This window comes from Chamaea fasciata, unplaced genomic scaffold, assembly GCF_029207755.1.
Source record: "Chamaea fasciata isolate MVZ Bird 193981 ecotype frontalis unplaced genomic scaffold, bChaFas1.0.hap1 SCAF_12, whole genome shotgun sequence".
In the NCBI taxonomy this organism is placed as follows: Eukaryota; Metazoa; Chordata; class Aves; order Passeriformes; family Sylviidae; genus Chamaea; species Chamaea fasciata.
In genome coordinates this window covers 20,588,657-20,609,966 of record NW_027094097.1, presented here as the reverse complement: position 1 = coordinate 20,609,966, position 21,310 = coordinate 20,588,657, and the positions used below count along the sequence as shown (strand labels likewise).

The 21,310-nt window shown below is 50.1% G+C and overlaps 1 protein-coding gene across 1 annotated transcript in view; it reads right to left on the bottom strand.

Annotated features, from left to right (window-relative positions):
* The window catches only part of LOC136296101 (hydrocephalus-inducing protein homolog), a 199,731-nt gene that overhangs the window by 51,550 nt on the left and 126,871 nt on the right, over positions 1-21,310 (bottom strand). The window contains 1 exon segment of the mRNA XM_066194924.1: positions 21,292-21,306. Coding sequence (XP_066051021.1) covers positions 21,292-21,306 — 15 coding nt within the window.

Below are 21,310 nucleotides of genomic sequence, written 5' to 3'. Positions count from 1 at the left end.
GAGAAGGAGGAGAAGGAGGAGAAGGAAGAGGAGGAGGACGAGGAGAAAGAGAAGGAGGAGAAGGAAGAGGAGGAAAATGAGGTTCTCAGCTATCACTTACCATTGGCTCAATGAAAAAAAAGTCATTGGAGAACAGCAGGGGGTCTTCTTGCACCTTTGCCTTCTCCTCCTGGACCTTTTGGCTCAGGAGGGAGGTGCGATTTTCACAAAAGCCCTTCACCTTCTTTATTTTTTTCTCCTCCATGAAGTCTTCCATCCAGACCTTTGGTGGTGGCTCCAGCAAATCACACTGCCTGCAGCCGCAGGGAGAGACAAAGCCAGCAGGTCATTTAATATATTTGCAGAGAGAAGCGGAAGTGCGGGAGAGCAAAGCACTTGGGGAGGAGCGGCAGCTCCCCAGCAAGGGCTGACCCCAAGCCACGAGGGTCCCAATCGGATCAGAAGATAACTTGTTGTGCACAAGCTCAGCAGGTAGCTTTACTCCACACTTGCAAGCTCAGGAGAGCTTTGGAAAGCCAGCATCCCTCAAGAGAGTCTCCTGCCTCAAAGCCTCTGCCAAAACTGAGGGAGAATCCACCAGCCACCTCAGCTGGCTTTTCCTACCACTGAGGTGCTCGGGGGAAGCAGATAAAGATCACGGTGCACCCACTGCAGGACTTCCCTGGGAAAGGGAGACGAAGCTGGGTTGTGGTTACGTGTTACCAGCATCGCTCTTTGTTTCTTCCATTTTGGACCTGTCCTGTTCCCTACTCTGTCTTTCACAAGAGCATCCCAGAGTACTTCCAAAGGAAATTGATGAATTCAGGCACCGCATCCCTTCAGTGACATCCAAGGTTTTATATGCATGAAAACAGAGGCTGTGAGAGGGGAAGGGACTTCTTGGTGCAGGAGACAGACAGCAAACTCCTGGAGAGATCATCTTTTCAGGATCCAGAGCTTTTTGGGTCCCATCCCAGTGCATGGTAGTAGAATGGCCAGAGAGGGAAAGGATCCTGCACTAGCTCCTCTCATAAAAAAAAGTCCTCTCTGCTCTGAGATCTCAAAAGCATCTCTGACAGCAGGAGAGTTGGCCTTAGAACTAACACCATCCCTAAGACTGGAAGTAAGGAAAAACAAAATGTCCTGGTGACAGGCTAGGACACAAACTGGCATGAAAACAAATGTAATTGGAAAAAAATCCAGAAAACCAAAACCAGGTTGAAGTTTACTTAAAGAAAACCCAGTTTCTTCTGAGGGGAAAGTGGATCACCTGGGATCCAGGCTGAGGCAGGCAAGTAGGAAAAAATGGAAATAAACAGCCCAGGGAAATAGCCAGAGAAGGTCATGGGATTTTCTTTTAACATACAGAGCTTGTATGGAAGTCAGACACTGTGTAAGTAGACAGAGAACAGTGGAGAACCAAGAAGCCCAGGGCACTAAAGGACCCTCTTGCCATCCATTCAAGCGGGTGGGGGTCGACCTCCTGTTCCTTTGCAGGTGATTTAAAATGGCTCTGGGGAGTGCAAGCGACCTGGCCCGCAGCAAACAGGCGCTTGCCGTGGCAGTTCTGGCACGGCAGTTTGGGCACGGCAGTTTGGGCACAGCAATTTGGGCACGGCAGTTTGGGCACGGCAGTTTGGGCTGGCAGTTTGGGCACGGCAGTTTGGGCTGGCAGTTTTGGCACGGCAGTTTTGGCACAGCAGTTTGGGCTGGCAGTTTGCACAGCATTTTTTCAGTTTTTGCGTGGCAGTTGATACAAGCAGGCTGAGCAGAAAGGCTGCAGCCACCCACCCTCCTTGTGTACTGGGCTGTGTCTTTTGGTTGGTTGTGAGGTGCTTGCCTTTTTTTTTTTCATTCGTCTTTCTGCTTTTTTTTTTTTTCCCCAGCAACAGTTTACAAATGATCCAAAGTCATTGCTGCTGCTGCCGCCAGCAAGAGTGTACTATCTCAAACAGAACCCCCCAGGAAGGACACAGCTGTCCAGGCCCCTGGCTGCAGGGAGGGTCTGAGCCTGGTGTTAATATCAGAGGATAATGTGAAAGACACCTGCGTGCAGTGTGAGCAGGTGAATGATCTGCTCTGTCTAGTGGCAGAAGGTAAGGAAGAAGCGGAAAGGCTGAGGAGCGTTAGGGAGAGCAAAACAAAACTAAACTGCTGGAGTTACACCCTTCCAAGCCCGAGAGAAGCTCAGCAGGAGTCAGAGGAGCCCTGCCCTTCTTGTGATCAGGCGGAAGGAGGAGACCTAGGAGACAGTGGGGAATGGAGATGGGCTTGTGCTGAGGAGGTAATAAAATCCTGTCCTGACCCCCATGACTGCACCCTGACAGAATAGGTATGAGGCCCTGGATCCAGAGGCTCAGACAGATGACACTAAAAGAGAAAATTCTGTCTGGAGACAGCTGCACTTTTTCTGCCAGACAGATCCCAGCCTCAAGTATTATGAAGAAAAGAAGGGTAGTGGTAGTAAGTGAACCCCTTCTAAGGGGAAATGAGGGCCCTGCATATCGAGCGGATCCATTCCACAGGGAAGCCTGCTGCCTCCCTGGGATCCAGGTACTGGATTCCCTAAGAACTAAAAGAACTTCATCTGTTCACCACTGTCTGGGGGTACAGTGACTGTGAAATAACAGAGTTTTCAACATTCAGTGAAACAAGGAGGGGCATCAACAAAACTTACACTCTGGTCTTCTGGAAGGCAGCCTTCGGCCTGTTCAAGAGATTGTTTTGGAGAGGACCTTGGGAAACAGCCTTTACAAACAAAGGGGTACAGGAAGGATGGACATACTTCAAGAAAGAAGTCTTGAAGGCACAGGAACAGACTGTCCCTGTGTGCTGAAAGATGAGCTGACAGGGAAGACAACGAGCCTGGATGGGCAAGGAGATTTGGAAGGAACTAAGGGGAAAAAAGAGGGCGTATCGCCTTTGCAAAGAGGGGCTGGCAACTCAGGAAACGTTTAGGGATGTTGCCAGGTCATGTAGGAAGAAGATTAGGGAGGCAAAAGCCCAATTAGAACTTGAGGAAAACCAGTCATTGCAATCAACCTTTCCTTCCCAAAATGCCATCCTTGGTTGGAGTATAAATGGAACTGGAATGCTGTGCTGAGCTCCTGCAGCCCAGGGACACACACCCTAAGGCCAGGGATGGTTTACTTGGCCTAAACCATTCAAAATCACCAACACCCCCCTGAGGCCATGCATTAGTTTCAGTCTTGGGCCATGTATCTCACTGAAACGTATCTTTCAAACCAACCTCCTCTTCTCTTCATTGTCGGCTTCCTCAGTAGGAAACATCTTCCACTGGAAGTGGGTTGTGATGTTACTCCTGTTCCTGATGAACATGCTTGTGTGGCTTGATGTGGTGATGAAAGTCTTCTCAACCTTCAGGGAATATGTGCTCAATCCAATGTTGACATCTGCAGCTTCTGCGCGAAGGAATGTGAAGAAACTTTCTTCACCTGGAACAAAGCAGAGTCTTTGCTCAGCTAGCTCAGTTGCTGATGGAAGCACAAGGAACAAAGCAAACCACAGGTCACGGAAGAAAGTGTCATAGCTTTTAAATGTATTAGCAGTTCCATGGATCAGTACATTTATCACGTCCTGACAGCTCTGTGTGTACGGCGTGAGGATGTCCTGGGCACCTCCTTAACCACCTTATTTCCAAGGTGTTTGTAGAGATTTGGCCCCAAGGTGACAGTATGTACAGTGGGATTTGTCAGATGTGCTCAGGTGACCCACTCAGACCACTGGGATTTCTGCATCAAAGTCCTTCAGGTGACACTGAGGAGCCCTGGTCAATCCTGGCTTGCCGAGGTCTCCCCTGCGCATCCCACGAGACTCCTGCCCCTCCTGATCCCTTGGATCCCTTGTTGCTGACAAGCAAATACGCCTGGGGGCATGTGGGCAGAAAAAGGAGACCCAGAGGAACAGGTGAAGTGACAGCCCACAGCAGGAGGGGACACAGGAGAGGAAACACAACCAGCCTGGCTTTGCAATATGACAAACCACTACAAAATGAACACCATAAAAATCATCATCATCGTCATCTTCCTGTCCAAACCCACAGCCCCATCAGTCTTGAAATATTTCATATTGTCCTGATCTCAAAAACCAAGATGGAGCATTTCAGGTTAAATACAAAAGGACAAGGAAAGATTAATAAGTACAGAGCAGCTTCTATATGAAGTCTGAATGGGATTCCTCAGTCTAGAAATCAAATGGGAGATGTGAGAGGTTTGCAACAGCATGAATGGCCTGGGAAATGGGGACGAGGAAAAATTTGTCTTGATTTGTCACCATACAGGAACTTGAGGGCCTGAAGATGTTATTAGGCAAAAGCTGCATGGATGTGTAGAGGGCAAAATAGTAAAAGGGTCTGTGACAAGCCAGTGGAGAAGCGGCATACAGGACAGAGGTGTGCAAGAAATACACTGCATTGGAGAGAGTCTGATGGAGACCTCGCAGCTCACATACAGCACTGCCCAGGAGTAAAATAAAACTTCACCCAGGCGTAGCCACACAGTAGTGGAGAATCAGGGTTCCTCCTTCCTCCACTCTGCAACACCCAGCAAAACAGAATTCCAAAAATCTCAGCCCTGTTAGAGGGGATCCACTTTTTCAACCATTTAAACACCAGCTATTTCAGTTTTCTTTGGGGCAGAGCTGGAACAGAGGAGGTACATCTAGAGGGAATTGAGGGGGATGAACAGGGAGTGATGGTGGAGAACTGTCCTGTGTCCCGTGCGTTGCCCAGCACTCACCTGTGCAGCGCGCCACCAGGGACCCAAAATGGTCACCGCGCGTCAGCGGGTGAAATCCCACTGTCACCTGCATGGTGTGACCAGGGCCCAGAATTCCTTCGGCTGGAACCACGGAGAAAGGACTGCAACACAAAGAGAGGGATCAGGACTTGGGGGGACATCTGGCCACGATATTCCTTCTGCAGTGCAGGTCACTTCAGCTCACTTGGGCAAGCAGGGAGCAAACAAACTACGGCCAAGACAGACAGAACAGCCAGGATCAGAAACAGCTACTGACCCACTTCTGAGGAGATCCAGCCCTCAGAAGATCCTGTGGGATAAAACGACCTAATCCCCCCCATACTCTGCATCCAGCCTTCTGACTGCCAGCAATCCCATCAGAGAATGGTTTGTGAAAAGCACAGAGAGAGTTAAGAGCTATCTGCATGCATAACTTGACACTGACTGCCTCAGGAATTTCTCTTTTCCTGCTACCTATAAACCTCCTCTCAAGAGATGCAAATGTTAGGGCACTACCTCTCTTGTGAGATTACAGCCTAGGAATCAGACAGGGAGAAGGAACTTTCCCTTGAAGACCACGGAATAACTACTGTTGAATTTGCAGTGTGGCTCTTTGGTTTATTTTACCTTGAAAAGATCCTGAATTAGCACATTTTGTCAGCATTTCAATGAAAGCTGCTCTACAAAAAGGAGCAATCAAAACTCTGAAAGAGTGCAAATGCAGATTAGAGCAATACAGTGACATGGAAACAAGACCCAAACGGAGGATGCCATTTACAATCTGAAGGATCCAATCCCAGCCATATGAAGCACCATTAGCAGGAGCACATCGAGGAGGCAGAACAGGAGGGTTTTGTGTATTTACCAGCAATGCAGTCTGGCGCCCTGGGTTGTCATCCAGGCTGGTAACTGTTTGCTTGGCTCACCAGACAAACTCTGCGCAATGTGTTGGAAATAATTACGCAAATGTCTTGGTGCACTTTGGATGTAACAGGAGCAATTAGGATTGGTCACCAGGTGAACAGTTCTTGCCTGACAAACACAAGACTCCGTGCTTTGATGCTCAGGGACAGCTCAGGTGAAATGTGCTTCTGCCCAGAAGTTGCTGGGCTTTGTGCTCTTCCACAGCCCCACTGAGGAAACAAAAGTTCCTCAGTGCTTTGCTGGTGGTCAATCTGTGCACAGAAAGGGTGTTCTGGGGAGTTTGGTGATGAACTTATCACACACAAAAATATAGAGAACATCTGGCAAGCGGAATTTCATTCATGTCAGTAGTGACAGCTGATGAACTTGCTTCAGGTTCTGCTCACTAAGGACCTATTGCTGCAGTTATGGGCCTGACCTGCTCCATTACCACTAGTGAGAACATCACTAGTGGCTGATGGAGAAGCCTTGGGCCAGCAATGTTTATGTGCTGGATGTGAGACTTTGGGGAGAGAGGAGGAAAGACAAGGCCCCAGCAGCCCCGGAGCCCGATTACTGTACGAGCTCCCACATCTGCCCCGAGGGTGAGCCAGCACTGCTGCAGGTCTCTACTGGGGCTTGGGGGATCGGTGCCTGGTGTGGGCAAGGCACAGGATTTTTTTCTTATTGTTTTGTCAGGAATTTTGCCAGAAAGAGAAGCTGCCAGTTAAGGGAGTCCCTGGCCACACTTCAGCACTACCTTCCCTTCCCTTCCCTTCCCACTCCTGCCCCATGTTACATACTCCTGCCCTCAGATGGCAGGATGTGAATAACACTCCTGGGAGTGACCTCAGGGGTTGCGTGAGAAAGAAGATATCTTCTTATTTTCAAATTACCAGGAGAAGAGGATCCAGCCAAGTTTCAGTTGTCAGGGCTGAAAAACTGAGTGCAAATCAGCCCTTGCATCTCCTACATCCCACCCCAGGCTGTACCCACCAGACTCCCCTGTTCCTGCTGGAGCAGTCATCTCTCATATAGACCTGGCTCCCCAAGACCCAAGGACACAAGCTCTACAGTTAAACTTAACTCCTCTGAATTTCAGTCAACATCACTAAGCTGTTCCCTGAGCCCACAGATAAGAAGGACTGTGAAGGAGACATCCCTGACGCTATAATAACCAAATGAAAACCACTGCCAAGAGATGGGGCTGGCAGGATAAATTTTGGCCTTTTATGGCTTGATTAGAGCAATATAGTGAGTTAATTGTCAGCTGTTCCTTAAGATAGTTCTCATCCTGTTAGATCTACCCTTTCAATGAATCACTACTGCACCCGACAGGCAGAAAAGATAAGGTCATGGAGGGGTTTTAATAGGTCGTCTTCGGCTTTTTAACTAGTCCATTTGTATGTCTGTTTCCTTGTATGGCATCTAAAGACAACTCCAGATCTCCCAATGGCCCCTTGCAATCCCCGGACACTGGTCTTGCTTTGAGCAGCGTATTTGCTCGGACAATTTCCAGAGGTCCCCTCTAGAGAAAGTTATTCTATACTTTTATCTTCTAAATCAGCCCAATTGCTTTTCACATAGTCACTAAATGTCTCATGTTTCTAATACACCTGTGCCTATGCCTATGGGCATGTGGTGTATTGATAGGCCTTGGAGGAGCTTGACATTTATGAAAGTTCCCAATGAAGAATTCATGATCTTTTGGCAAACATTTAACACAAACCAAAATGAAAAAACAGCAGAAACACAGGAACTTCAGAATATATAAAATGAGATCTCAATGAAAGGGGGCACGACCTTATTCAGAGATTTAAAGCACGTGTTTGAAATTTTAAACCGGCTTTCAAAGGTTCATCGTGGAACAGAAGAGGGGACTGATGCCCTCAGCTGACAAGGGAAATCAGATCAGCTTTAAGTAACAGGAACTGCACCGGCTGCCTGCAACACAGCTCATGTTGGGCATCTGATGCAGGCACCACTGGAAAGCCATGTGCCTGTGTCCTCCCAGAGAATGGGTCTGTTTGGCTGACAGTGGTGAGTACCCATTTCAGAAGCTGCTTGTGCTCAGGAGGGCGCAAGCCAGCAACGAACATGTTCCAGCACCCCCCAGGAAATCTGGGGCAGAGAAAGCTCAAAGGCTGCATCCTGCTAAGAACACTGAAAGCAAGAGCAGATGCCATCCATCCTGCCCATTTCCAGCCAGCGATGCAGGGCAGCAGCTCCCATGCTCTGGTTCCTTCTGTTGTTCTTTCCCAACTCTGTTATCCCCCAAAGGTGTTTTGCACAAGGACAGATGAGCTGCCTCACCTCTCGGTGCTCAGCTGGTAATGAGCTGCCACACTACCACAATTCTGAATCAGCAGACTCTTGCGGGTGCTGCCCTTGACCGGACACTTTGAGAAGTCCAGCTCGTCTGGGAAGTCCAGGATAGCTCGGGCAGGGATGGCCCGAATTGGCACAACTATCCTTTCCTCTCCACTGACGCAGACGAGCTCATGGGAATAAACCTGCAGGAAAAGAAACTGTCTCAGCACAGGTCATTTGGTGCCATCTCCATGGCAGAAGAAAAGCCATTTCCTATATCCCTTCAAGGGTATCAATTTACCTATTCCACCCCCAAATGAACAATAAGTTCTACTAATATCTCACATTTTAAAGGCAGCAGTGCACTTTGCAAAACCTATCTCAGTGGCATTAAGCTCTTGTGTCACTTGGGTCATACAGACAAGTGCCCAGGGCCACCATAATTTTTACTCTCAATTTTAATGATGTTAAATAATTCCTAAGTCCCTTCTAAGGAACATGGAGCTAGGGAACACAGGACATTCCTCCTTAGGTTACTATATTCCCACTGATTGAGAATAGGACAAAGTGTTAAACTGAATCTAAGCAGCAAAAGGAAACTGAGAGAACAGCTGCACCCAAAGAGATCCTGGACCTCTGGCCTGGTGTAGAAATATCTGTTTGCTCAGAACTCCCCTCTAACTTTGCCTCTCCAACCAAGTCACGAGAAGAACAGTGCTAAGAGGTAGCAGGATGCTGTTGCAAAGAGCCTCTCTTTGTTTCCCTGCAAGGCTTCCTCCCTTCCATGCCATGTCCTAAACCCCTCTGTATGAACGAGCCTCCAGATCACAGCGCTGAGAGCAGACTTGCCAGGGCCTCGGCACTGGTGTTCAAACTTGCACGCAAAAGCACAATTGGCATGGAATGGGCGCCAGCTGACAGAGCAGCCACAGTGACAGGCATGAAGACAGAGCCGCAGCAGTGTCGCTGCCACCGGCTCTGGGCCCACAGGTCTGCCTGCCTGCAGGCTGTACCTGCCCTACACGAGCTCTTTCAGGCAGGTGTCCAAGTCCCCTGCAGCTCACCAAGCTCCTGCTGACTAAGGGCACCTAGAGCTCAGTGTGCCTGTGCCAGGCTGGGCCCACGGGCACAGCACATCCTCTGCCCTGGCCTTGCAGCCGTATCATGGTCAGCTGTGCTCTGGGACAGCACAGCCGCAAGGCTGGAGAACAGAGGGTGTGAAAAAGAACCGTCCTTGCTCCAGCCCCGGGTGAGGCAGGGAAGCTGTTGCCCGTCAGGAAGGCGGAAAGCTCTCTGACCTCTTTGTTCCTCTAGTACTTTGCAGAATAATGAAACCCCTTCCACTATACCTAGAGATGGCCAGACATCTATCAACACCCCTCTACCGTTTGCCTACTGTTCCCTGGGCATCTTTCTTCCCTTGGGAATGCTCAGAGGAATGTGCAGCGAGGGGAAGCAGGGCCTGTCAGGCCTGGGTGCAGGGCCTGACAGCACATGCCAAGCTGGGACTGGCTGCAGGCTGCCTGCCCACGGCCTGGAGCCAAGCTCACAGCATGGGCTGTACCCAGAGTGCAGGGACAACAATGGCTTTGGAGATAAATCTGTGTTTTGGCTCCTCCAGTCTCACCTTGTTCTCGTCAGGAGTGAAGTGGACGTGCACATCGGTAATGGCGCCTCCTGGCACGGCACGGCATGCATCACTGGGGCCCGCCAGCTGGAAGTAAGGTGAGCTCTCCATGGAGACCTGCACCCCCTGAAGATTCTGCAGGAAAGACATGGAACCATGATTTTGCCACTTGAGGAAACAGGACAAGAGGAGACCTGTCCATGCCCTGGTGACGTCCTTCCTTGACCCCTTTTCCAAAGCCCTTTCTGCTGTGGAGGTACAGGCACAGAATTCCCAAGGGTGAACTTGAATCCCTTCTGTCTGGCTCCAGCATTTTGGCCAGGGGCAGTAGGGCAGTGCCTGGTGGGAAGGAAGGGCCGAGCAGGTCAGCACCGGCAGGATGGAGACAAGAGCACCTGAACCAAATCATCTGCATATTCAACAGGGCCAAAAACCTGCTGATTTCTGCCTGCACACAGCTATGCAGTCGTGTTCCACGGAGGGAATGGGCTACCTGAAAGCATAACAGCACATTCTCCTGCGGGGAGGAAGAAATTCCTTTCTAGCAGGTCAGCTTTGGATAGGGCAGTTCTGGGGGATACAGTCATGCAGGCAGAGCAGCAAGAGAGGAGACCAAACACTGTGGCCTTACTGGGAACAAAAGCAAACCTGAAAAGCAAAAGAAGGAACACAGCAATCCCTAAAAAAGGGAGATGACAAAGAGAATTTAAAGCACCAGTAAAGCAGCAAGGAAGAATCATCAACTGATTACAGCAATCACCTCCCCGAAAGTGATGGAAACACAGACAGGTTGTGCCTGTTGACTGTGGGCTTCAAAGGCATTTTCCTCCTGGAGAAACCTTGCAATTCTTTAGGGGAATGGTCTCTCGCCTTTTGACCCTTCTGGAATTTCCTCCCTACATGTCCACACCTAATTGGCTGAATGCCAGGACCCTCCCAAAATAGGAGACTAGATAAGACCCCTGGATTTCTTTGTTCTCTCTCTTTCGGCCCCTGGACCCCTTTGAGGAATAAACGACTTGGAATAATCTGGGGGTAAGAACCTCTTTTGAAATCTTTTGTCCTGTCCCTTCGGAGATATTCCTCCAAAGCCTCTCCAGAGCTAGCCCCGGGAAGGGGGGCCGGGCCTGCGGGGGGAATATTTCAAAACATGACCAGCACTGACTCACAGTGTGGTTTCAGTATTAAAAGCCAACCTTGGCTCTCCAGGGGTTCTTGCTGCCTGTGCAGGCAAGCTGGGCTGCTGGGCATTCCCGCTTGCAGCCAGCAGGCCAAGTTCTGCTCTCTGGGATACACAGACACAGCAAACATGCATTTTCAACACATAGATATCAACCCCTGAGCACCAAAATGCTCTCAAAAAGTCTAAACCAGATGATTTTGACTCCCTCCTGTCTCTTCCCACCAGCCCACTCTTGGCACAAGCCTCATTTAAGAAAATGTTTCCCTGACTGAAATTCAAATGGTCTCAGTTTTCCCCTTTAGAGTCCAACACGACTGCTGACGTTTTTCAACTTTTTCCCTCTCAGCTCTCTTGGGAAACTGCAAAACAGGAGCACATGGCTTTGGATGTGCTGTGGTTCTCCAAAGGGAAAGCAGAGCACCATGCTGCTTTTGGAAAACCTGAGCAGAGCGGGATGAAGCTTAGCAGGAGCCTGAAGTGGCACCTAAAGGCCTCCTACTGCTTCTGCTACATCAATCTGATTCCAGGGCTGTTTCAGAACATTTCCTGCCGTGCCAGTGCCACTAATGATAGTGATTCCAGCAGAAAGCGTAGACGACTCAGCCCCTGAGCTTTGACTGTGAGCTGCACAAAGGGAGCCAAACAGGCTCATTTCCCCAGGCAAATGTCAAGGGACTGTGGAACGAGCCCAGGGGAGGGGATCTGATGCTTCCCCAGCTCAGCCCGTGGTGGGGACCTCACCTGCGCCTTGCGGGAGAAGCCTGGCAGCACCAAGTCCACAGACTCTCCTGGCTTCAGGTCCATTGACAGCGGCTCCAGCCCAAACACGGGGGCCGTACATTTGCGCCTCTGGGAATCACGTTTGGCCTTGGGGCTACTGTGGGCTGAGGTGCTCTGGCCCTCCTTCCCAGCTGGCCTGTTACATTCCACCTTCCAGAAGAGCTGATGGAAGTGGTGGCCCCCATCTGTTAGTCTGAACTGATGAGCACAGGGAAGGAGGCTAGAAGAGAAACCAGAATGGAAAATAGTATGGGAGAAGCTATTGTCCTGGTCATCAGATTGCTCCCAATGAGGATTCTGAGCTGTTAATAGCTTGGAGACCGTCTTCATTTGCAGCTCTTAATGTGGACCGGGAACAGTGTCTGATAAGCTGCCCTTCTGATGTCGTTATTGCAAGGAGGAATATGTTTCTAATGGTAATGTAGCATTTTCCAGGCCAGGCTAACAGGATCTGGTGTTTTCCTCCAAAATGTGTGTTCTGGGGTGATTCATACTGTTACTGTATTTTGCATTAATCTGCACCCGAAACTGTTATTGAATCTTTGAGATCCTGCACCTGAGGCCCTTGTGTGCGGGGGTATGATTGCAGGCATTTTTAAAAGCCAGCGCGGAGGAAGTTTCTGGACAATCCCAGCAAGCTGCTAGAAATCATCTGTCTGCTCTAGGAGAGGAAACCAGGGGAGCAGGGGCTCTCTCGTTCATAGAAGCTTTGGTTTTGCACTGGTGGTCATTTGTAGAAACTTCATTTCGCAATCAGAAACTGTTTTGAAGTGAACTTTGCAAACTCTGCTGGCAACGGAAAAATGAGCAAGGTCCTGTGTAGAAGTGTACCTCACCTGGTAGGGTTTGCAGCCCCACAGTGGCAAGGAGGCTTCCATTTAAGGGAAGGATTTGGGTTCCATTCTTTGTTTCACTCATGAGGTAAAAACCAGAGGTTTTGATACCTTTTTTGGCCTTGTGCCAGGACGGACGCAGCCCTTGGATCTTTGAGACTGTGCCTCAAGCCCTGTTCCTATTTCTATTGGGCAGGATGCCAAGAATCCGGCCTGGATTGTTACATGCTTAAGAGAATAGACCAAGATCCTCAGGGCATTTTTGGGGTGTTGTAGCAAGTGCAAAGGTCCTCCTTGCACTCGGCACAGCTTTTTCTCTTTTTTCTGCATGGCTTCTTATTTTCACCTTAATTAAAACAGTTTTGCTTTTCAAACACCTCTGATCATGCTGCCTCGCTAATATTTTAGGCCATCCTGAGGCTGCCGGTCAAACCCAGAGGTGATGCACCTGAGAGGGCACCCTAACATTCTGGCCTCCCGCACAAGCATCAGTCCTGGGCAGGCAGGGCAGCAGCAGAGCCCACGAGCAGCGTGAGGAAGCGTTGGCAGCGGCACTGCAGGCCCCACACAAACCAGCAAGTTTCCATCTGCCTCTGGAACTGCTCTGCGGGCTCCTGCCTTCCCAGGGGGGTCGTCACCCTCCTGTCCATTTGCTCCCAGGGCCCCTGCTTGCCTGGCAGGTGCCATTTTGGAAGGGAAGGGTGCGATGCCATCTTCCCTTGGTCCCGCAGCCACACGGAGGGCCCGCCTCATCCAGGCGCCATTTTGGGAACCTTTTGTTCTGGGGGAGCCTGCGAGATCATTACTTGACCAAGTGAGGACATAGATGTGTTAGAACTGAAGGCAATTCAGTGGCAATTGAGCAACTGGTTTCTCTTTCAGTGGTTTTTGAGGGTACCTAGCAACGCTCAACTGGCCATCACATGTCTCTAAAGGTATCTCTGCCTTCAGGGAAGGAGTCAGGGTCTTTGAACACTGAAGAAGATCGTGCCTGAAGGACTACAGCAAAACTGCTCCTTGTTGAGACAGAAGGAGAGGTGGGAGTGGGAGATCTCCTACCTGAATTGGTATCCCAAGTTGAGCTCCGGGGCAAGTGGTTTGTCTGTGACAATTGTGGTGCCAGTGCCAAAAGCCAGGAGGGTGGAGGTGGTCCAAAGTCTGTTCCCAATGAACAGCTGGAGAGCATCAGCAAAAACCCCAGTGTCATCCAGGGTTGCTGTGACAGTCACATGAACATCACCCCTGGCGGGGATCACTCCTTCCCTGGGTTCAATAACATAGCAGTGAGGTTTACAAGCCTGTAAGACACGCATAATGTGCATTTAGGATGGAAACCATACACCCTGGTCTCTTATGGGGTGTAAGAAAAGGAGAAGACTAAAGAGGGGAGGATAAAAATCCTAAAGGCCTAATTTCCCTAAATTTAAGCTGCAGTATTGGGGAACAGCAGAGCTTACACAACCTGTATTTTCCCCTCCTTTAACAGACTCTCACCTAATTAACCCAGTTTTGCCCAACCCAAGGGACGCTTATCCTCAGGAGAGTGTTCCTTCCCCAGTCCTTCTCTGGAGTGTGTGCCAAGGAAAGCTGCTTTCTCTCTCCTGGCTTCTCACAAAGGCTCAGGGCCAGAGGAAGTCATGACGGCTCAAATCCCACTCCAGAAACCACACAGCTGGAGGACACTGCTGAGAGCCTGAAGAATATCTCCGCAAAACCAGTTGAGCAAAACCCCAACACAAACTATCCTTTCCCAAGAGGCCCTCAATGCTTTTCAACGTCCCCTAAAGGACCGAGGCCCTCACTTCCCACTGATCATCCGCTGTAGAGAGGTGCCCCAGGGCCTTCTGCTTTGGAAAAGTCACCTCTAAATGGTTATGGCAGAGCAGGAAAGAAGGAAGCAGAGGGAAAACTGGATGACATGTGCTCAGTGGGCATGGCCCACTCTTCCTAAGAACTCGTGTCCTCTGGTTTCTCATGGGCTTCACAGATTGGCCAAGAGAGCTGGAAGCTGCCCAAAGGAGGGAGGAAAGGCCCCGCACCAGCACAGCTGTACAGACACAGCTCTGCAGGTCCAGCCCTGGAACGAGCACGTGAAGCCCATCCTTTACACACCAGGCCCACCCAGCCAAGGTGCATTGCTCCCTGAAGAGGTGGAAGGCAGAATTTCATTGTGTAGTTCGAGAAAGCTGTCCTGGAAAAATCCCTCACTTTAAGGTTACATTTATCCCCCAAACTGCAGGAAAAGCAGCAAGAGGAAAAATCATGCCCCTCCTCCTTGGCTCAGGAGGCTGTGGCTGGACTTTCCCACATGGCCTGATGCTTTATCCACAGACACAAACAAGTCCACAGGATCAGGTTTTAACCAGCTCCAAGTTCAACACACCCAGCATGGAGAAGAACAGACCTCAAGCCCCTCAGAGATCTCCCCCTCCAGCAGACATCCCACCCAGCCCCAGGCCCAGCCTACAAGCCCTTCCTGGCTGCAGCAGCCCTGCTCTCCCTGCCAGGGGAGCAGCCCCAGCTCCTCTGCCCTATGCAGCCTTCACATATTAAACAGCCATTCTCTGCAGCCGGTCCCCAAAGATGCTCTTCAAAGGCACAGAGACCACAGGCTGGGGGGGTGCACAACCCCCACACATGTCTTTGTGTGGACAGCCCAACTGGCCTGACCCACAGCAGGTGTGAAAATTGCCTCCCCACCAGCAGTCTGAGGACAGACCTCACACCCTCTTCTCTACCATGAACAGCAGTTTGGCACAAAGCAAATGTAGATGGCACAGGGAAAGCACAGGGAAACCCATGCTCTCCGAGGAGCAAAGGACCACAGGTTTCTCTTGATCTCAGAGCTCAAAAACCGTGACACACACAGCTAAAGACCTTCCATAAAATTATGGGAGAACTCGTCAACACGATCCAGACGAATTTCTGCTCCAACATCTCTGCACCTGATTTCACTGAGGAGTGCCCCAGCTAAAACCACTCCAGAGCCAGGTTCCTTTTGCCTCACCCAGATGGAATCTTGGAGTATCTCGCTTCCTCTCACACAGGCCGATGCATATAAAAACCACGTCATGGCAGCTTGTAATGTCAACCAGTCAATTTCCCTGGAAAACGGCCCCACAGATACTTACAATCTCTAGCCTGAAGTCTAAATCGACGAGACCTTCGTTGAAGAGGCCAAAAGCTTGTGAATTAGGCCTTAGCACTAGGATCCTGCCGAACTCTATCAGCCTTGGACTTATGTAGACTGCTGACAGCCGTCCAAGGCTCTGTAGTTCTGTTCTCTGTTACAGAAAGCAGGCAAGAAAGAGTAAAAAAAAAAAATCAAACCCAAACAGGGAAACCTAAAAAAGCTTAAACAGCTCAACCCAGCTCAAGTTATTTCTTTAGGGACAGCTACCATTCTCCAGCTGAATTCCTGGGATTTTGGGGGGAAAAAAATAAAGCTTATGTATTCACCTCCAAATTGAAAAGGATTAAGTAAAGAGAAACTTTCAAACTACAAATTATTGGTCCAAAGGTAGAAGCTTTGCAAGAAATCTCTAGTTAAGATCAGGCTGACAGTTAAACAACTGGTTCTTCGGGTGGGGAGAAACTCTTCTCTTTAGGTAAGCAATCTGATAGTTGAAAGCAAGTGCTCAGTCAAACTTCAGGCTCCCTGGCACAGCCTGCACTGCCTGTCCTCCCTGTTGACTGGTTTACATGCAGTGCCACAATGGCCCAGGTTCAGATGTTTGGTGCCATCCAGGGAATTTGGCATCACCATTTCCATGTTTTAATGTAAGCTTAAATCCTTGCAACTACTCTTCAGATGCCAGCTTTCCTTTCTTTTACAGAAAGCCCAAGGTTCCCAGAAATCTTCTGACATCCTCTTTTGTGCTGTGAGGTAACATTTTAAAAAAGATGTTTCCAAAGTTAAGAGCATTTTAAAGAGTAATTAAAATGATCCTCAATTCCAGCTTAGATGAACTACCTTCTGGGTCAGACACTGACATTGCCACCTATAAGGCACGAGCTGTTTATGCCACCAGTCCCTGCTGTCCTTCTCCACAGCAGCCTGTGCCTCTTTTCCCCGGAAGAATCCCCGCACACTGTGCACCCTGCCAGGACCAGTTGCACGAAGGCACACACCTCCCCTTGCACTCACCAGTGGGTTTCTTGCATCCCCAAACACGCCGGTACAAACACTGGTGCAACGCTTGCCCAATCTTTGGATTTCAACTGTAACTGGAATCTCTGCAGCGCTCCGAGGCTGGAGAATCCCACAGGGTCTGGGGCTGGAGTAGAGCACAGGAGAGTCCTCCTCGGGTTCCTAGAAGGGACAGAATCAAATCCAGCTTCAGAGGGACCTCTGAAGAAACTTCAAACTCCTTAACATCCATCCCAACAGCAACTTACACACATTTTTAAAAATCCCCAGGACAAAGGTAAAAGGCACAAACAAGATCCAAGAATTGTAGGCTTAGCATTCTCAGGGGGTTCTGCAAGGAGGCTGCCAGCACAAGCACTGGTGTCTGTGGATGCAGCAGCTTTTCACAACCCTCGAAGATCTCCCACAAGAAAACACCCTGAAGACTAGAACGTAAGCCCTTTCCTCAAGAGATTAAACTGCATCCTAAAGCTAACATTCAGGTAGGATCCTGTTCTCAGCAGATCTTTAAGACTGAATAGAAACCGGCAAGGTCTTATCCAAACCCTCTTCCCCCCTAATAATCTCCACAGTAATATTTCAGAGGAGGAGGTGGATGTGATGCCAAACCTGGGGAATAAGCCCGTAGCAGCCAGGAAGGTGGGTGTTATTCCAAATGAAGAACTTCCTCACGAACGGGGCCTTCAGGTCGCACTCATGGAACCCCCGGTTTTGGGGGTACACTTGCAGCTCAGGAACGAAACATTTGGGCAAAGAGATGACCCCAAGGGAATCAGAGATACTGAGAGAATGGAGAACGTTTACCCCCAAAGATTGTGAAATGGAGCACAACACCTTTGTCACTGTCAAATACACATTTAACAGGCCTACGGTGAAAAATTGCCTTTAAAGTCCTCCCACTCAAACATGTCTTGTCGAGGAGGGGCAAAACCTGAGAGGCAGCACCCAGAGGCTGCCAAGTGCCCCAGGCAGAGCACTTGGTCCCACAGCTGCCTCAGCCCCTCCTTCGCCCAAGAAGGTTTGCAAGAACTCCTGGAACAGTCCCAGTGATCCATGAGCTCTGGGGGAGCCTTCCCAACAGGGATCAGTGCTCAGTAAGGCTCCAGGAACACACGACTCTAGTGTCTCAGTAAAAAGGACTCCCTTCTCTCCCATGGTGCTGTTACCCTGCCTGAGAACTCAGCTGTTTGCCCCAGCCTTGGAGGGCATGAGACATCACCTGCCCCACAGAGTGGGAGATCACTCCCTCCCAGTTCCTACAACTCCCCTGGTCCTTCACTCCACAGGTCCAAATACTGACTGTCCCCAATTGCACTTGCTTTTCAAACATGGCAGCCCAGGCACTGACGAGATGGCTCTGCCTGGGAGTGGGAACAGCACCAGGGAACTGCATCCCTCTTGTCATTAAACTGACACCTAGAGCAGCACAGCAGGATGGAATTCTGCTGGAGCAAGAACAACTTTTGCTTTAAGCCTGAGAACATCAAAGCTCAAAACAGGAAGCAGAGAGAAGGGGAAAAAGTAGAGCTGACCTGCCACATCAAGGACTGATTTCCCCTCTGAAGATCCTGCCCTCACCTCTCTTGCTGTGAGCCACTTCCCCACTGTCACGTGCCCTCGTTAACAGAACCAGACCCTGACCCTCAGCAGACTGCTTGGTGTGCCCCAAGCCAACGCGGGCTGGTTGCAACCCAGCACAACTCCACCTCTTGCAGGAAGAAGGCGAGGAGGCCCTTGGGAAATTTGCTTCACCTCAAGCACCAGGTCAATAAATGATATCATTCCTGGTCCCTTTAGAAAACGACCCAGGACCACGCTGGGCTGTCAGCAGGGCTGCTTTTCACCACAGGCTGCTTTTCAAGCACTGCTGTTCTCATGTCCAGCTGGGCAGAACATGAGGTCATTAAACAACACGTCTCCTTGGGAGCTGCAGCCAGCACGTCCTGTGCAAGGCAGTGCGCTGGGGGAGGCCAGGGAAGTGCTGGTACCTGGCCTTGATGATCAGTGATGCCACTCCCTTGCCAAACCACTCCAGGTCCACCAGCAATTTCCGGTTGTATTCCGTCACAGTGTTGGAACACAGGGTCACCTGGTGGAAGAGAAGAGCAGTAAATTCTTCTTTACAAAAGCTCATGACTCACGTGTGATGTCCTCCAGTTTTTGTGGTAAGAAAAGGGAGGATTTTGCCTTAATTCTTCTGCCGCTCCACGTGTAGAGCAGTCTCTAAGAGTGACAAAAGCCTTCTGGCAAATACCAGATTTGTTAAGCACACCTTGCTATCAGGGCATAGGTCAGCTAAATTAAAACATTAGACTAAAGCTCTGTGCAGCACTGTGTTCAAATTAAGGGGCAAATTTTCATCTGACTACAATGACATAAATGCAGTGGAAATCTGCTGACTTGAACAGAATGAGTTCAGCTTTACAGCAGGAAGCTGAAGACAAAGCGTGGGCCAGCAGGTGCTGGGCAGTTCATGGCCGCAGAGTTTTTTGCCTTCACTGGAGATCCCTGCAGTGAACACAAATCATTCTACTCCCCAGGACAGGAGAAATGAGACCAAGAAGAAAAGCAAACTGCTTTATATAATGACATCTCTCTAACAGCCACCTTTGGTCCTCGTCCGTCCTCTGCCCACTTGCAATCAAAGACATTGCTCTCAAAAACACCAAAATGCCTTCAGTACTTGACCATTATGGGACATGATTTCAGCTTGTGATTTTGGAAACAAATCAGTGCTCCTTCAGGAACGTCCCGAGTAACCCAGCTCACAGAGGCCCCACGCCAGTGCAGATCCTCGCTCACACGATGATCAGAGCTGGCATCAGAGCTAAAGCCCTCCCACACTCCCGTGAAGCTTCAGACCCGCTGCTGAAGTGTGTGTGGCTGGACTCTTCCCATACCTCGATATCCTGGTGTTCCTGGGATTGGAGGGTCCTTTCGCTGGGGTTCAGTGTAAACTCCCGTGGCTTCACAGAAAAATGAATTCCCTCCCTCCAGGAGGGCTCACTGTCGCTGAGTATTTGCTCAAAGCTGCTAACAGCAGGCTGAGTGCCATCGTCCGGCACCCGCGAGGTGTTAGTGAGGCGACAGGTCTTGGTGTAGGGAAAGCCTAGGAAAAGGACACAAATATCCATTTAGGCACCAGTTATGTCGTGACTCCCGGTGGGAATACCCTGGTAGCATGAAAGCGTGATAGGAGTTTAGCTCTTTATTATCTGAACTACAGATTACTGAGAAGCTGCAAGAGGAATTAGTCGTCACTTAGTTCCCTTTAACACTGATTCCAGACTGTAGCCTTGAAAATGCCTGCTCTTAGCCCTGCTCAACACTGCAAGCTTCTCTCTTTCTGATGGGGAGAAGCTCCCTCACCTGCCCCAAACCAGCACCAGTTATTTCTCCCTGATGACTGTGCACCCAGACCAAGCATTTCCTCTGAAAATTCAAACTGTAAAATTCCCTGTTAAGTCTGCCAACACTCCTACCCTTTTCAAGATACATAAAGAGTGAGTCGCCATTGAGAAGAAGCTACAGCAGAAGAAAGTGAGGATGGAATCAGGAACTAGAACGTGATGCAAAGCACCCTAATGCAGTTTCTCTCTGCAGAATTCTTAAGGCGTCTTTTGGTTTGGGCCAAACAGACTGGGCATGTGACAGCTCAGAGCCCACTCAGCTGGAGGCAAACCCGAGCCTTGACCCAACAAGCGGGGACATCGCACCCATACTACTCACTGTGATTGCTGCCTGCAAGGGTTTACCCCACCTTAACTCTGAGATTTGCTTTCCATATTGGAAAGCCAGAGATAGTGCCACGCATGGTGGGGATGTCCTGCAGAGCCCGGACACCAGCCACAACCCGCTCTGCAGTGGACTGGCTGGCCAGCTCTGTGGGGAGGAGACTTCTCCCCAGGCCTGCTCACCAAGAGTCATTTGAACACAGGTGGGGGAAAAAAACAACTGCAGGCGCAGCCCAGAGCTTCTCTGTGCCCATCAACAGTAATCACTGCCGGCTCCAGCAGTGACGACAGCAGGGAGGCAAGAGAAGCACAAAAGGGACAAACACAGATGTCAAAACCTCAAATGAGACTGAGGTCACCACATGCAGACAACAGTCAACAACAGTTAAAAAGAAGCAAAGATACAACAGCTGCCTTCAGCTGAAGAGACCTTAGGAATGCGTTTCTACCTGTTGCCTTTCTTGTTTCATTTATTCAAAAGGCAACTTAACCAGTGCCTCAGTGGTGATGCAGGGTGGCGAAGAAGCAGATCAGGAGAGGCAATTAGTTTTCTTAAAACGTTCAACAACTTCATTGTTATGAGTTTAGGTTTCGTAGTGAATTTTGGCCTCAGTCTGGGAAGGGAAATACAGGGGGTTTGGGGTGGTCTCGGCTGTGCGGGTGGGCTTTTCCATCCGGGGCTCTTTGGGAGCTGTGCCGTGATGCCGCGGGCGGTTGTGAAGTCGGAGCCGAGGTTTGCAGGGGGCAGACCTTTCCGTCCTTCCGCCGGGGCTCGGGAAGGTCGGCAGCGTGCTGCTGCGGGACGTCGTGCGCTTGACGCCGGGCTCAGCACCGTGATCGAACCTGCCCGCCGTCCCCGCTTCTGCCTGCTCCCGATTGCCAGTGCCCACATCTCCTGCTGCCCGTAGTTTGCAAAAGCAGCGATTTCCTCCTTCCCTCCCTGCCCGTGCCGGCTGGGAGGGAAATCACTGCCCTGCCAGAGCCCACCGCTCCTCCAGCCTGTGATCATAACCACACCAAAGGGGAAAACAGGACTCGGTGGGTTGGAAACTTC